The sequence below is a fragment of the Typopeltis vanoorti genome, chromosome 20, assembly GCF_054136105.1.
Source record: "Typopeltis vanoorti isolate ZY-2024b chromosome 20, IOZ_Tvanoo_1.0, whole genome shotgun sequence".
NCBI classification, from domain to species: Eukaryota; Metazoa; Arthropoda; class Arachnida; order Uropygi; family Thelyphonidae; genus Typopeltis; species Typopeltis vanoorti.
The window spans coordinates 49,117,456-49,134,222 of NC_143568.1; the positions used below are offsets into that span (position 1 = coordinate 49,117,456).

Sequence of the window (16,767 nt, forward strand, 5' to 3'; positions counted from 1 at the left end):
TCAGAGTGAGCTTACAGCCATCCCATGGCAGAACATATTACAGGGGGAAAATGTTAGCAGTGCATGGGATAAAATCAGCAGGTATCTGAGGAAGGCAATATCAGAATGTATCCCCATGGTCAGGAAGACAAACAAGGTAGGTGTTAGATGGATGAGTAGTAGTATCAAGCTTGATCTGCAAAAAAAGAAAATGTTATGGAGAATTTACAAGGAGAAAGGTGATCAGTACACCCATGAGCAGTACAAGGCTCAAGCTAGGAAGGTTACCAGCATAGTAAGAAAAGCTAAATCAGATTTAAGGAGATCAAGGGTAATCCCAAAGAGTTGTTCCGCTATGTGGCAGGTAAAAGGAAGAATGACTTCAGAAGGATAACTTTAATGGGTGCTGATGGTATTGAGGTGACCAATTCAGATGTAATAGTAGAGTTACTGAGTGATCACTTTACAAAAAGTCTATCACCCAAGTGAGGATATCTTTGTACCTGTAGCAATAACTAATGCGAGAATTAAAGTTAAGAAATCAGAGGTACTTAGTATATTGCAAAAGTTAAATGCAAACACAACTGTAGGTTTAGATGGAATATCAGCTCGGGTGTTGCGTGAATGTGCAAAGGAATTATCAATGCCTCTTACTTGGTTATTTAAAGTAAGTTTGAACTCTGGTATGGTCCCTAGGGAGTGGAAGGAAGGCAAAGCAGTTCCTTTGCATAAAGGTGGCTCTAAAACTGTGGCAGTTAATTAAAGACCAATCACCATCTCAGGAGTGGTGGTAAAAGTATTGTAAAAGTTGGTTAAAGACAAAATTCAAGAATTTCCGTGGATCAGGATATGATATTGTATAGGGGCCGACATGGTTTTGTAAAAGGTCAATCCTGAGCTAATAAATTTATAAAAGTTAATAAATTGATCTTAGCAATTTATTAACTTTTTATAATAGAATGACATCTGAGTTGGACAAAGGAAATGTCTACACAGTGGTACTTCTGGATTTTTCTAAGGCTTATGACAGGATACCCCATGGAATACGGTTGCACAAATTGGAGCAGATAGGGATACTAAACTGGTGATATGGATAGGAGAATGGCTCAGTGAGAGATAGCAGAAGGTGGTGTATGGAGGAGCAGAGTCCAGGATGAGGCAGGTGACCAGTGGTGTGCCTCAGGGCTCTGTGCTTGGGCCATTGTTGTTTAATTTGTACATAAACGATATAGGAAATGGCTTAAAGGGAGATATTCAGTTGTTTGCATGATGCAAAGTTGGGTAGCACCATAAAAAATCAGGCTGATGTTGAGTGTTTGCAGGATGATTTAAATAAGCTGGCTAAATGGGCAAAAGGAAATGGATGTCGGTTCAATGTGGAAAAGTGTAATGTTATGCATTTTGGGATTAAAAGATTACCAGCTGTGTACTACATTGATGGAACGGTACTCCAAGAGATTGATGAAGCTAATGACTTGAGGGTGTTGATGGATAGGGAGATGAAGTTCAGAGGACACATTGCTAAGGTGTCCAAGATTGCACATAGGATTACTTGGTTATTGAGGAACAGACTAACATCCAGAGATAAAGAGGTTATTATTCCCCTTTATAAGGTGTCGATACTTACACACTTGGATTACTGTGTTCAGGTCACCTGGATTCCTTGGAGATGAGGAGATTGTGGAGAGGGTTCAGAGGAGAGTGGCTAAGTTGGTAAGTGATGTAAAAAATGCTCCCTACATTGATAGATTGAGAGGTTGGTTGATAGACGGAGAAGAGGGGATATGATAGAAACATTTAAATTACTAAAGGCTTTTATAAGATTGATGCATGGGAAATGTTTCAGCCGTGTGATAGTGATGGAAAAACAAGAGGTCAACCTTGGAAATTAAGGAAAAGTGTGGTTAACAAGGGTGGGAGAACAATGTTTTTTGCCTGGAAGGTGGTGAATGAGTGGAATGCATTGCCTGACTTAGTTGCGAGTTCTTTGTCTGTAAATGAATTCAAGAAGAGATATGATAGATATTGTTTTGATAGTTTGGGTCTCCTGCGATGAATATACTGATTCCATGGAGATACCTGTAATAATAATAATCTTCACTAAAAATTGTGCCTAGGTAGCTGAAATGTTTTACTTCTTCTATATTATTATTATTATTATTCAGGCCTCCATGGAGTCAAAAGACTCATCGTGGGAGATCCTTTCTAAGAAACACAAGTATATCAAGACTCATTGAGGGAGGTCCCTCCTAGGAAACACAAAGTCTATCATACCACTCCTTAAATGCATTGACCGTTCTCACTCTCACCACTCCATCAGGCAATGCATTCCATGGTTCAACCACCCTCCATGCAAAGAAACCATGCCCCACCCTCTTTCTCACAGTTTCCTTTCATAACTTCCAGGGATGGCCCCTTGTCATGACTCCTTTCCGCTGTTCAACCAAGTGAAAGAACTCCCCAGTTTAAAAGTCTCAATCATATCACCTCTCCTTCTTCTATCCACCAAACTCTGCAGTCCACACTCCTTCAGCTGATCCTCATAACTAACATTGTACAGTCCTAAAACCATCTTTATTATCTGCCTCTGTACCCTTTCCACAGTTAATTTATCCCCTTCAAATCCTGGGGACCAGATATGAGAACAATAGTCTAAGTGTGATCTGATCAGAGTCTTATACAACGGAATGATAACCCTTTTATCTCTGCAGGTCAGTGTCGTTCTCATTATTGCAGGAATCCTCTGTGTTACCTTCACTACCTTTCAATATGTCCCCTAAATTTCAGGTTTCTATCAATCATCAACCCCAGATCTCTTGTCTCCCCTACTTCCTCCAGTTTAGCTCCTCCCATAGAGTATGCAGCATCCCATTGATGTGTCCCAAAGCTCGAGACCTTACATTTTGCTGCATTAAACTGACAACCCCCATTCATTTGCCCATCTATCTAGCTTATTCAAATCCTCTTGCAGGGCTTCCACATCTGCACTATTGCTACTAACTTTTCCCAGCTTCGCATCATCACTTCAGGCCTCCAGTTAGTGGGATAGTGGTCTCACACCAAGTGATGAAGTTCATCTGAAAATCACCAATTGATAAAAACTTCAAGTTTAGGGGATCTAACACCTGAGGACAATCACAAACATCCATGCCCATCCGTGGATTCGAACGCCTGTTGGTTACAGAGTGGGTACATTAATCACTCAGCCAACCAGACCGGCATTTGCAGGTGATGTGAAGTTGATAAGGATTATTAGTAATACTGCAGTTATGGTAACCCTTCAGGAGGATTTGAATAAGTTGGACAGATGGACAAATTAATAGAATATCAGTTTAATTCAAATAAATGTATTCTTGAAGATTGGGATACATCACTGGGAGACTGCCTAATCTGTTGGAGGAACTGTACTGGGGGAAGTGGGGGAGGCAAGGGAGTGGTGATTGATACAGACTTCAAGTTCAGGGGATCTATTGCAAAAGTGGTGAAGATCTATTGCAAAAGTGCTGGTCAATGTCCTTCTCAGTATTGCATCAATCCTGTTGGATTGATGCAATACTGAGAAGGACATTGACCAGCAGAAATAAAAGAGTTATGATTCCATTGTATAAAGCTCTGATCAGACCACATGACTGTTATACTCAGATTTGGTCTCCAGGATTTGTAGGGGATAAATTAACCTTTAAAAGTGTACAGAAGCAGATAACAAAAATAGTATCAGTATTTCCCCATAACTAACTAAGCAATGTTAGTTATGGGGAAAGACTGAGGGAATATGGACCATATTCTTTGGTGTATAGAAAGAGAGACATTTAAACTGTTAAGAGGCAGTTACAGGGCTGACATAGTTGCAAAAGAAGTTGTGAGCAAGAGAATGATGAGCGGTTTTTTGCATGGAGGATGGTTTGAACCATGTGATGCATTGCCTGATAGGGTGGTGAGAGCATGAATGATGAATGAGTTCAAGGAGTGGTATGATAGACTTTGTGTTGTCTAGGATGGTCCTTCCGCAATGAGGCTTCTGACTCCATGGCATTCCTGAATGATAATAATAATAATAGCAAGTAAATGTTGTGTAGTAATCTGGAGCTCTCTGTAAAACATGGACCGTGTAAAAGAGACAATAAAAGATGATTACTTTTAAATGAAACTGAAATGGCAGATTAAATGAAAATAAACTAAATTAGTACTTGTTAACAGAGGAGAAAGAAATATATCATGCAATAAAAACACTCGTTTCACTCTAGAAAAATGTAGAGACTGTAGAAAATGGGAACAAAGTCAGCTGCTCCACTTTAAAAATAATTTCATATTGCAGATATACTTTTGTTTTTAAATGAAATGAAAAGGAAGTTAAATGAAATAGTTTTTTTTTTTTCCTGTTATATACATTTATGCACATTATACATTTTCATCTTGCTTATCTTTTTTAAGATGGATAACTGAAATGTTGTAGTATCAGATATTTGAAGACCACTTATTATTAAGTATTCAAATATTTCTTAATGACTGACTATGTCTTTAAATTTATGAATTTATAAAGTATTAAAAACATAATACAGTAATCAATAATTATATTAAAATCAGTGTTGCCCTTCAGACAAAAAAAGTTGCTAATCAAAATTTCTTTTTGAATGTTTATTGTTTAAATAACAAATTTTTAAGACACAGTGGTATAGCTATTGTTTCTGCTTTCTCTTCTACAAGCTTTCAGCAGATCTCTTGAAAGCTTTAGATAGCCACATGAGTGTCTTTAATTGACACATTATGCTCTTATCCCACCCCTACCATACAGCACTACAGGATTTTGCAGAACAATAGTTACACCACTGCTCAGGCAGATTAACAGAATTTGTTTCAAACATGATTAGAATTGGGTGCTCCATAATTTAAAAATTAATATCTTCTTGGTAGTAGTCATCATTCTTGTTAAATTATTATTATCTGTTACAATTTGTTAAAAAGTTATACTCATTTATTAGTTTTATATCCTAGACATTTGATATTTCTCATTACCCTTAGGGCCTGTTTTCCAGAATTACATTCAGGCTTAATTTATACCTTGGAGGATCTCCTAATATTACACTGGTGTCAGAAAGAACTCAGTCAGATAAAAGTTTTGAGGGGTGCATACGACAATTAGTAATTAATAGACATGTATATGACTTTAGGTCAAAAAGCAAAGGAAATGCTTTAGAAGGTGTAGATATTGGTAAGTAACAGACTGTTTCTCTAAACTAACTATTAAAATACATTAATTTCTCAGTTACATGAGTAATAGGGAAAAAAGGAAGGTACAGATAACAGCACAAAAGAGAAATTTAAAAAAAAAATATTAGAAGGTTATTGTGGAAAATGAAAGATAACAGTACAGTAGGAAAAGTGATTAGTGTACTTTCCATGTATAGGAGTGACAAGTTGAGACAGTAAGCAAAGGTATGTTAGCAGAGTAGTGTGAAGAGAAGAGTTGGGTTTTTGAAATTATGGTGAAAGTGACTGATGCTATGAGACCAGTGGTATTCTGTTTGTTAACCTGTTTTGTGGGACAAAAAAACCTGAGTTTCTGGGGCAAACATCTCTTCCACCTCTGTGTGAAGCTCTCTGCTAACTTACCTGTAGTTGTCAAGCCCTTATAAAGGTTCTTTGCATTCTGGGTGGGATTTTAATCCAGGTCCTTCCATTCAAACAGTATCATCATTATCAACTGAAATGTGGTGTAAAGAAGGGAGGAGTATGGTTTGTGAATGTATATAATGAATATGAGGGAAATGGAACTGTATCAGTAATAGACTGAAATTGAGTGAGTCATATCTGAGAAGTTAATGTTGGGAGAAAGAGAGTTAAAGATGAATGAGAGATATGACAAAGTAAACAGAGATAAGAAAGAGCAGGAGACCAAGAAAGATGGGAATGAAGGTAAGTTGTGAACGGACAGGAAGAGAAGAGCAATGTGAAACAACTGGAATGAAATGAAAATCAGAACATTCATGGTAGACAGGGAAATATGAATACTTGAAACAGTAATCTGTTTGTGTGTGTGAGAACAGGTATCGCTGAGAGATGACATAAGTCAGGCTGCTGGTTATAGATCCAAAAAATTAATTAGTAATTTTGTTTATGAATGCTGGACTATTATTATTGATGCCAGACCTCCATGGAGTCTAAAGACTCGTTGTGGGAAATACATGCTGTTACACACAAAGTTCATCAAACCATACTTTAAACTCATTCATTGTGTCTGAATTCACTGCACTCTCAGGCAGCAGAACTTCTCCATGCAAAGAACTTACTTCCTTGCTCACACTCTCCTTATATAGTTTCCAGGGATGGCTTCTTGTTCTACCCCCATCTGAACATTTTTGTTGAAAATTTCTGAAGACAGTGATGACGATTAAAATATGCGCTTTATTTTATTGTGTCTAAAACATTAATGCATTATGTGCAATGAAATTTATGTACAATTTATAATTTTTTAATTTTATACTACGTATTTGTCTCATAGTTTGTTTTCTTAACTTACAGGAATTACCTGAATTAAATAAAAATATTGTTTTTGTTGGATATGTCATTGTTTATATAATTTAAAAAAAAAATGATTTCAGAACCTAACTCTACTTTTTCTATGTGATCTAAGTCTCGTATAACGCGATTTATATAACGCGGCATTTCTGTGGAACCTAACATCCGCATTATACGAGGGTTACCTGTACATAAATTTCTAAATATATAATTTTAAATGATCAGTAATTCATTATTCCGCTAATCAGACTTCAATCACACTTCTCACTCCCTAAATGATAACAAGAGCAAGCATGAATTTCAAGACCAGCATTCGTCCCTGACCTCCTTATCTCCAAGGAATCCAGGTGACCTGAGCACAGTAATCCAAATGCAGAAGCATCAACACTTTGTAAAGGGGAATAATAACCTCTTTATCTCTGGATGTTAGTCTGTTCCTCAATAACCAAGTAATCCTATGTGCAATCTTGGACACCTTAGCAATGTGTCCTCTGAACTTCATCTCCCTATCCATCAACACCCTCAAGTCATTAGCTTCATCAATCTCTTGGAGTACCGTTCCATCAATGTAGTACACAGCTGGTAATCTTTTAATCCCAAAATGCATAACATTACACTTTTCCACATTGAACCGACATCCATTTCCTTTTGCCCATTTAGCCAGCTTATTTAAATCATCCTGCAAACACTCAACATCCGCCTGATTTTTTATGGTGCTACCCAACTTTCCATCATCAGCAAACAATTGAATATCTCCCTTTAAGCCATTTCCTATTATTATTTATTATTACCCCAAGACCTCATGGAGTCAAAGACTCATCTGGGAGGTCCTTTTATCACACACACAGCTCATCATACTGTGCCTTGAACACATTCAAACTCCTTGCAGATAGCACACTCTCAGGCAAGGCATTCGAATCATTCACAACTCTGCACGAAAAAAACCTCCCTCTTTATACAGTTTCCAGGGATGACCTCTGGTTCTCCCCAAATCTCCCACTATTTTCTGTAGAACCTCTCCAGCATTGATCCTATAACAACCCCTTAATAACTTGTAGCTCTCTATCATATCTCTCTTCTTCCTCCTTTCCACCAGACTCTGTAAGTTGCATCTTCTCAATCTTTCCTCATACTCGACATTCCAGAGGTCAAAAACTACCTTAGTCAATCGCCTTTGGACCATTTCCAACATCTCTTCATCCTTCCGAAAACCAGGTGACCAAATCTGGGCACAATAGTCCATGTGTGGTCTAATCAAAGCCTTATACAACGGAACAAGAATCTCCCTACTTTCACATGTCAATGTCCTCAGCATCATTCCTAGAAGCCTTTGTGTTGTCTTCAGAATTTTGGCTATGTGTCCCCTAAATTTCAGATCGTTATCCACTATCACCCCCAGATCTCTTATTTCTTCCACCTCCAACAATATATCCTCACCAAGCATAAATTCTGCATCCCATCTTTGTTTTCCAAATTTTAAAACCTTACATTTTGTAACATTGAACTCATATCTCCATTTCCATGCCCAATCACTCAATTTATTCAAGTCTTCTTGTAAGGCCACAACATCTTCACTACTCTATATGGTTCATCCCAACTTTGAATCATCTGTAAACTATTGAATATCTCCATCCAAATCTTCACCTATATCGTTAATATACAAGTTAAACAGTAATGCCCCCAAATCAGACCCCTGAGGCACTCCACTAGTGGAGTGCCTAAATGACTTTATATGACTATATCATTTATGTACAAATTAAACAACAATGGCCCAAGCACAGAGCTCTGAGGCATGCCATTGGTCACTTGCCTCATCCTGGACTCTGCTCCTCCATACACCATATTCTAGTATCTCTCCCTGAGCCATTCTGCTATCCATATCACCAGTTTACTAACCATCCCTATCTGCTCCAAACAGTATTCCATGGGGTATCCTGCCAAAAACTTTAGCAAAATCCAGAAGTACCACTGTGTAGCCATTTCCTTTGTCCAACTCAGATGTCATTCTATTATAAAAAGTTAATAAATTGCTAAGGCAGGATCGATCTTTAACAAAACCATGTTGGCCCCTATAGAGTATCATATCCTGATCCACCATTCTTGAACTTTTTCTTTAACCAACTTTTCCAATATTTTACCACCACTCCAGAGATGGTGAGTGGTCTGTAATAATGAAAACTGTAATTGGTCTGCAAAGGAACTACTTTCCCTTCCTTCCACTCCCTAGGAATCATGCCAGAGTTCAAACTTAAGTTAAATAACCAAGTAAGAGGCATTGACAATTCCTTTGCACATTCACGCAATACCCGAGTTGATATTCCATCTAAACCTACAGCAGTGCTTGCATTTAAATTTTGCAATATACTAAGTACCTCTGATTTCTGAACTTCAATTCTCACATTAGTTATGGCTACAGGTACAGAGATATCATTGGGTTATAGACTTTTAAAAAGTGATCACTCAGTAACTCTACTATTACATCTGAATTGGTCACCTCAATACCATCAGCACCCACTAAAGTTATCCTTCCGAAGTCATTCTTCCTTTTACTTGCCACATTGCAGAAGAACTCTTTGGGATTACCTTTGATCTCCTTGGCTATGGTCTTCTCATAATCTGATTTAGCTTTTCTTACTTCCTTGCTTAACCTTCCTTGCTTGAGCCTTGTACTGCTCATGGGTGTACTGATCGCTTTACTCCTTGTAAATTCTCAATAACATTTTTTTTTTGCAGATCAAGCTTGATAGTTGTACTCATCCATCTAAAGCCTACCTTGTTTGTCTTCCTGACTATGGGGACACAATCTGACATTGTCTTCCTCAGATACCTGCTGATTTTATCCCATGCACTGCTAACATCTTTCCCCTGCAATATGCTCTGCCATGGGATGGCTGCAAGTTCACTCCGAAGCTTGTTATAATTGCCTCCTGCAGTTCCGTATATACCCCTTCTTAAGAGAGAAATCCACAAATTTTGCACCCTCCCAAGTCAATACCATATGATCGCTCTCAACAATTGGAGGTAACGAGGACACCTTACTTATGCATATATCCTCTGAATTAGTGACCAGGTCCAACCCTCTCACATGACGTGTCCCTTCAGTTATGTGCTGTTTCAAGTAATTATCTCATAGAAGATGTATGAATTCCATTTCCTTTTTGCCACGTGATATTTCCTCCTTCCAATTGATATCACCATAATTAAAATCACCCATAATAATCACTAACCCTGTACTCATTGCACTAATTTGCTGATGCATGAATTCAATATCATCCCCTGTACCCCCTGGCCTATAGCAGCAACCAACTGTATATTTGGTTGCGTTGGTCACTATTTCACACCAGACCACCTCAAATGAACTATCATTCACATGTCTATCATCTTGATATACTACTTTCTTTGGCTGCAACTCATCAGCTATCATGAATAGTACTCCCCCCCGTTCTATCTTTTCTATCCTCCCTGAAAATACTGTACCCATGACATTCAATTCCAGTGTTATAACATTCCTTATATCCTATCCTCATACTTATAGCAAGCTCACCACTAATCTTTACTTACTTTTCCTTTCTCTCTCACACATGTACGTAACTCTTTTGTCTCTTATCAAATTAATATATTTCTTAGGATCTCTGCAGTCTTATTGGCCTCTCTATGCTCTAAACGTCAATTTATCACACAACAATCTGATGGAGTTCACCCTATAAGTATTAACACATTTATTTCTTTTGCTGCACCAGCTAATACCTGGGATAGAAAGGATTCTTGCTCAGGGTGACCCCTTCAGAGAGACAATGATAATTTGATCAAGATTAATCTTATCCCACTTAGTTCATTGATGATTTTATGAGCAGTAGTTTTGAATTCATATAACATAAGCAGATCAGGCAAGTACATGAATGAAACAATTTAATGAGCTTTAAGGTGATATATAATAATACAATTCAAGCAGGTTAATATGGTAGCACTCAATTTAGTTCAAAGGCTCTAATTAATTTGTACTAATCACACATACTAAATTGCAAATAACACTAATTCAATCATAAAGTATAAAATTCATAGGTCATCATCATGCCATTCTGATACACGTGGCCATCAGTTAACACAATAGCACAATTTACACATTAAGTTTAACATAATCAGATATCTACTCGGCCTCGTGGGCTAACAAATCTTAACACTGTTTTGGACCTATGCCTAGTTGTAGGCTACTCTTACAGTCCCTTAAGTTCAGTCCAATACAAATGTCCTCACAAGGAATTCACACTCTTCTATAACTGGAATTATTATTTCAAAAGTCTACATTACCATGTCTGTCCTTGAATTCTTAAAGCTTGTTCCTGCCTTGTCTGGTCATCAAGGCCTTCAATATAGTCGCTTTAGAGGATATCTTCCATAGATCTGTGCGAGTAGAATCTCCATGAGAAACCGGGGGGGTTGGCAAGGTGACATCGCCTTGATTGGAACAGCATCAATTTGGTTTGTCCGTCGCATGACGTCGCTCAGCTATCCAGTGCATGAATATAGCTTGGCCCAATACCAACGCTACGACAGACGATCCAAATGCCTTCCGCGATAAGCCAGGAACTTCTCCCGACGACGACGAGCGCGACTACTCTCCGAGAGATCAGGAACCAGGAATCCAGGAAAAAAGATCTGGAATCGTGCTTGCAAGGCCTTTTTGTTTAACTCTTTCCTCTCGGCAAATCTCGAACTTCGCGATTCGTGCCAACGCGGTCACGTGTGCTAATGTCGATCACTTTAGCTCCCTCTATTTTTTTTCGTACATGTGTCTGCCTTCCTTTCTTGGAAGACGCTTAGGTTTCCTTTTCCAATACTTCTCTCCCTCCCTTCTTTTCCATAATGCAGGACGGCAAATGTGACCCTTGAACCCTGACTCATAGGCCTTGCTACTTTAGTACTAGAGACTGGTTTTATCAAATGGATTTGCCAGCTTACATGGATCTCTATAACTGGTTCACACTTAATACAGATTATATATAAAATATAAAAGCTTATTATACAAATTCATGAAATTCCTAAATTTTAAGTGTTTTGTACTTGTAAACAGCTTACACTTATCCTATTGCCAACGTTCCCTATTCTCTGCCTTAGTTGTATTTAAGGTTATGACCTGAATATTTTATAATAAACATTTCATAGCTTATTTAGGACACAACACCAGTGACCACATCTTCTTCTTCTGACAGCCAAGTTTCACTAATGCCTACAACTTTTGGTGAGATTGCACTGACTACTGCCAAAATTTCTTCCCTCTTATTTCAAATGCTTCTTGCATTAGTATACAAAAATTGCAGATTCCCTTTAGTTCTTGTACCAGCTTTAGAACTGATATACATGTCACTAATTTCAATATCATTCATTAGTCCCATGCCAATTTTTATCCACTCTATTCTGCAATTTATTCCACGAATAAGGATCAACAAATATACAATCACTGCTTAAGTTTCTCCCTCTTACACTCAACCTTTTCAATTTTAGTTCCCCAATTACTTCAACTTGTTCAGAAAACAGTAACTTCTTCAAGCACTTATGACCTTCCATGTTCAGATGCAACCCATGTCTTGCATACAGCTGTCTTTTACCTTCAAACACACTCCAGACATCAACAAATTCCAGACCTCGTTTTTTGCACATTCTTGCAATCATATCATTCATTATCATCGCTCATCTACTTAACTCATAATTGTCAAAACGAAGCAGCACACACACCATCCTCCCATTGACACTTTTCTTCTTCACGATATCTAACAATGTTCTTAAATCTTTTGCTACCTTATTTATACTACCACGCAGGTTATTTGTACCCACCATAGCTATCATCTTTTCTGCATCATGCCCTCTCTTGATTGCTAAAGCCGCGCTCTCTGTTGTTCGACCAGCCGAGCACTCCTCAGGCATACCACTCTCCATACCCTTAATCATAGAATCACCATATATTTTACCACTCATAACTTCATTCAAGTCCAAACAAGCATCACTCATGGCCTCATTTTCTACGCTATTCAGCATGACTCTACCAGTTTTATTACTCAACGCTCTTTTACTTACTCCCTCACTCTCACGACATCTCTTTTCTTCTAGACCTCTTATGCTTTCATTCTGTTATTTCATCAATCACCAAAGACTCTCCCATACTTAATCCTGTTCTAGTTACCTCAGTAAAGTAATCTCCATAGTCCTAATTTCTCTATTCAGTACATTTAACTCAGTTTTAATTTCCAGAACCTCCTTATTCATTCAGATGCAACCCATCTCTTGCATACAGCTGTCTTTTGCCTTCAAACACACTCCGGACATCAACAAATTCCAGACCTCGTTTTTTGCACATTCTTGCAATCATATCATTTATTATTAATTCACTTCCAATTCCTCTTGCAGAAGATGAAGGTCACTTTTCATTTTCACAAACTTCTGCCGAAGTTCTTCCGCTACGGTCAACGCAATGGATGCATTACGTCTGCTTCCATTCCTAATCGCTCCAGCCTATCCCGACACTTCTCACATATGTTGATGTTTTCATTCTTCTCATTTAGCCAAACAGTCTACAGATCATTCATATTCTTCAGCGCATACATATAGCAGTCTCCGTAACGCATCCATTGCGAAAAATTCAACGCAGAGCCAGACTTACATATAGAAGTCCTCCGAGCCTCTGACATACATCTCTTTAATAAGTTTTGTTTAATCCTTTATCCAAGTGTAAGCAAACAAAGTTTGCACCTTAAAATATCTTCAGGACTGAAGTAAGATGGTACATCCCTTGGCAACTTGGAGCAAAAGTGGACCAAGCTGTCATCACTCCTTGCAGACATGTATACTGCTAGCATTAAGGGAAGGGCCAGTACCCAGAACAGTTTCGACCTTTATTGAGGTCTTGTCAGTGGGAGGCAGACCCAGAGTTATAGTTTAACCAAGTGCAAAATAAACTTCCAACATACATCTCTTGTTGGACGCCATCTTTAGATGCTGAAGTAGTGAAACAAAGAGCAGCGAAAACACAATATATACAACAGAGTTTCAAACAATAACACCACTGAAGGACACTTGTATCCAACCGAAGCACAACAGCAGCACAATTTGAGACAAAAACCCACACTATACTTTAATTTAAAAACACGTTTTCTAGGATAACTCAACACGACTGCCACGTTCACTAGCAACACTAGTGTCCCCCTATTAATAACATCTTGAATAAACCCACTCCAAGACAACAGTCCGAACTACAACAGTGCAGTTTCTTTACCTTATATCAAAAATGTCACAGACAAATAGCAAAAGTCATACAAGACTACAAAAAGTCTCCATGATGTTAAGATCACCAAATTAATCCCATCAATCTATGAAGAGACCAGGAGTTTATAAAATAATGTAACCGTGATGTTTGTTACATTGGACAGATGGGACATTCTGGAGAAATTTGTCAAAAAAAAACAAAAAAAAAACAGGCATATTAATCTGGATTGCCATTTCACTCTACTATCGAAAACCATCAAGTTAATTGGCAACTCGCAAAAATACCATACATAGAATTTAATACTTATGTACATAAATTTAAGGAGGGTAATGAAATGATACGATGTCCAACCAAGTGTAATAAAAACCAAGATCTGATATTAAATCAACTTGGATGGCATACATAAGAGTCTATATATTGATAAATTAGCTATGAGACTAAGTATGCTAAATCCTGTAACAATGACCCATGCTTATGACATCATCTTCCTACATTCAACATCTGTCATATGTTGAATGAATTAAAAATGACACTTTATTATTTAGAAATCTTCTTATTAAAGCAAGATCTGATCCTGACAGCCTCTATTTGGCCTGAATCCAGCTTGTTCTTCACCAAGCTTTTCTTCCACAATTCTTCTCAACCGTTTCTCAAGTATACTTGCATAGATATTGCCAGGAACACTCAGTAGGGAAATACCTCTGTAATTCTCACATTCAGTTTTATTTCTCTTTTTATATATGGGTACTATGAGAGCTCTACTCCAATCATCGGGAATTCATCCCTCTCTCCAGGCCTTCTGAACTATGCAGTGCAGCCACTGCAAGACTTTTATACCACCATACTTCAGCATTTCTGGTTGAATATCATCTACTCCTGCTGCCTTTCCACATTTTAAGCCTTTGATGGCTTTTTCTACTTCAAGTATGGATATGTATTCCTGACTGTATGCCTGTTGAGTGTTTTTTGCCACTGTGCTATCACTGCTTGTTTCATTTAGCAATTTTTTGAAATAATCACTCCATACTTCAAGGATATCTTTTTCTCCCGTTTTTCATTTCACCTTTATCATCTTTAACTCCTTTTACAGTACTCTTACTTCCATTTCTAAGCTTCTTCAACAACCTCCAAAATACTTTGCCACCTTCTTGATATTCATTTTCTATGTTCTTGCCAAAGTCCTCCGATGACTTTTGTTTAGCCAGTTTTACACAGTATTTAGCTTTCTTACATTTGTCTCTGTATTCTCTAAGAGCACAAGCTGACTTATTTGCCAGGAACTTTAGATATGCTTTCTTCTTTTCCTTCACTGCCTCTTTAACTTCCTATGTCCACCATGGAGTTCTGATTTTTCTACACTTGCAGACAACCTCACCACATTTCTCTCTGGCTGAATCAATCAAGGTTTTCTTCAAGGCTTGCCACTGAATCTCTCAAGTTTGGTTCCTCTTCTCAAACCCTTTCATTTTTTCTTCAATAATCTTCGTGTATTTTAGTCTACAGTTCATACCTGAGAGCTGCTCAACTTTTATTCGCTTTAAAACTTTCTTACATGTTATTTTTTTCAATATGAAATTCAATTTTATCCTGCTCAAGAGACTAAATAGTGATCACTTGCAATTTCAAATCCTCTGTACACTCTGGTTTCTTGCACAAGGGAGAAAACATCACTATCAACGATAACATAGTCAATGAGACTTTTCTTATTTCTTGCCTCTTCTCTCCATGTGAATTTGTGCACATTTTTATGTTGGAACATGGTTTTAGTAATAACCAGTCCATGTCCTGAGCAGAAATCCAATAAATATTTGCCATTATTATTAGCTTTGCTCTTTTCTCCAAATTTTCCTAATATTGTTCTCAGATTTGGTCCCCAGGATTTGAAGGGGATAAATTAACTGTGGAAAGGTTACAAAGGCAGATAACAAAGATGGTTTCAGGACTGTACAATAATAGTTATGAGGATCGGCTGAGGGAATGTGGACCGCAGAATTTGATGGATAGAAGGAGGAGAGGTGATATGATTGAGACTTTTAAACTGTTAAGAGGTGGTTACAGGGTTGACACCGGGGAGTTCTTTCACTTGGTTGAACAGCGGGAAGGAGTGATGACAAGAGGTCATCCCTGGAAATTATGACACGAAACTGTGAGCAAGGGTGCGCAGTTGTTTCTATGCATGGAGGGTGGTTGAACCATGGAATGCATTGCCTGATGGAGTGGTGAGAGCGAGAATGGTCAATGAGTTTAAGGAGTGGTATGATAGACTTTGTGTTTCTTAGGGGGGACCTCCCCTCGACGAGTCTTGATAGACTTTGTGTTTCTTAGGCAGGACCTCCCACGATGAGTCTTTTGACTCCATGGAATAATAATAATAATATTTTTGTATGTCTGACAATCATTTGCTACTCTGCTATTTAGATCCCCAACAAGGACCAACTTTTCCTTTTTCATTGTGTCAGATGCTTTCTCTAAAGCCTCATAAAATTCCTCCACTTCTGCCTTAGTAGAACCTTCTGTGGGACCATAGGCACAAATAAGTCTCATTGTCCAGTTCCCCATTCTCATATTTGCCCACATCACTCTACTTGAGACTGCCTGCCATTCAAGAAGATTAGCCTCATATTTAGTGTTGAATACAATGGCTACTCCTTCTTTTCCTTGATTGTCATTGCCTGAATATAACATTTTGTATTTATTGCTGAGAAAGATCTCACCAGTTTTTGTCTTTTTTGTTTCAGTCACCCCTATAATGTCGATCTTGTACTTATCTAATTCCTCAGCTAGCTCTATTTCTTTGCCATTCAGGCTTCTTATGTTGATAGTACAGATCTTTACCTCTGGTGATGTTGAGTTAGGGTGTTTTTTCAGATTTGTTCCAGTAGCTGACTTTTCGCTGTTCACCCTGGTTCTCTGGTGAAAACAACGGGGGCCTTGTTTAACTAGGCGACGCCCCAGCCGGCATGAAATTTTGTCATGTTGTACCATCATTTTGTAATTTGGTTTAAGTCAATAAG

At 38.0% G+C, this 16,767-nt stretch overlaps 1 protein-coding gene across 1 annotated transcript in view; it reads left to right on the plus strand.

The window, feature by feature from the left end:
- Nucleotides 1–16,767, plus strand: part of LOC150095419 (pikachurin-like) — a 497,499-nt gene that overhangs the window by 306,078 nt on the left and 174,654 nt on the right. The window contains exon 6 of the mRNA XM_090409767.1: nucleotides 4,999–5,188. Coding sequence (XP_090265893.1) covers nucleotides 4,999–5,188 — 190 coding nt within the window. The remainder of the gene's footprint in view (nucleotides 1–4,998; nucleotides 5,189–16,767) is intronic.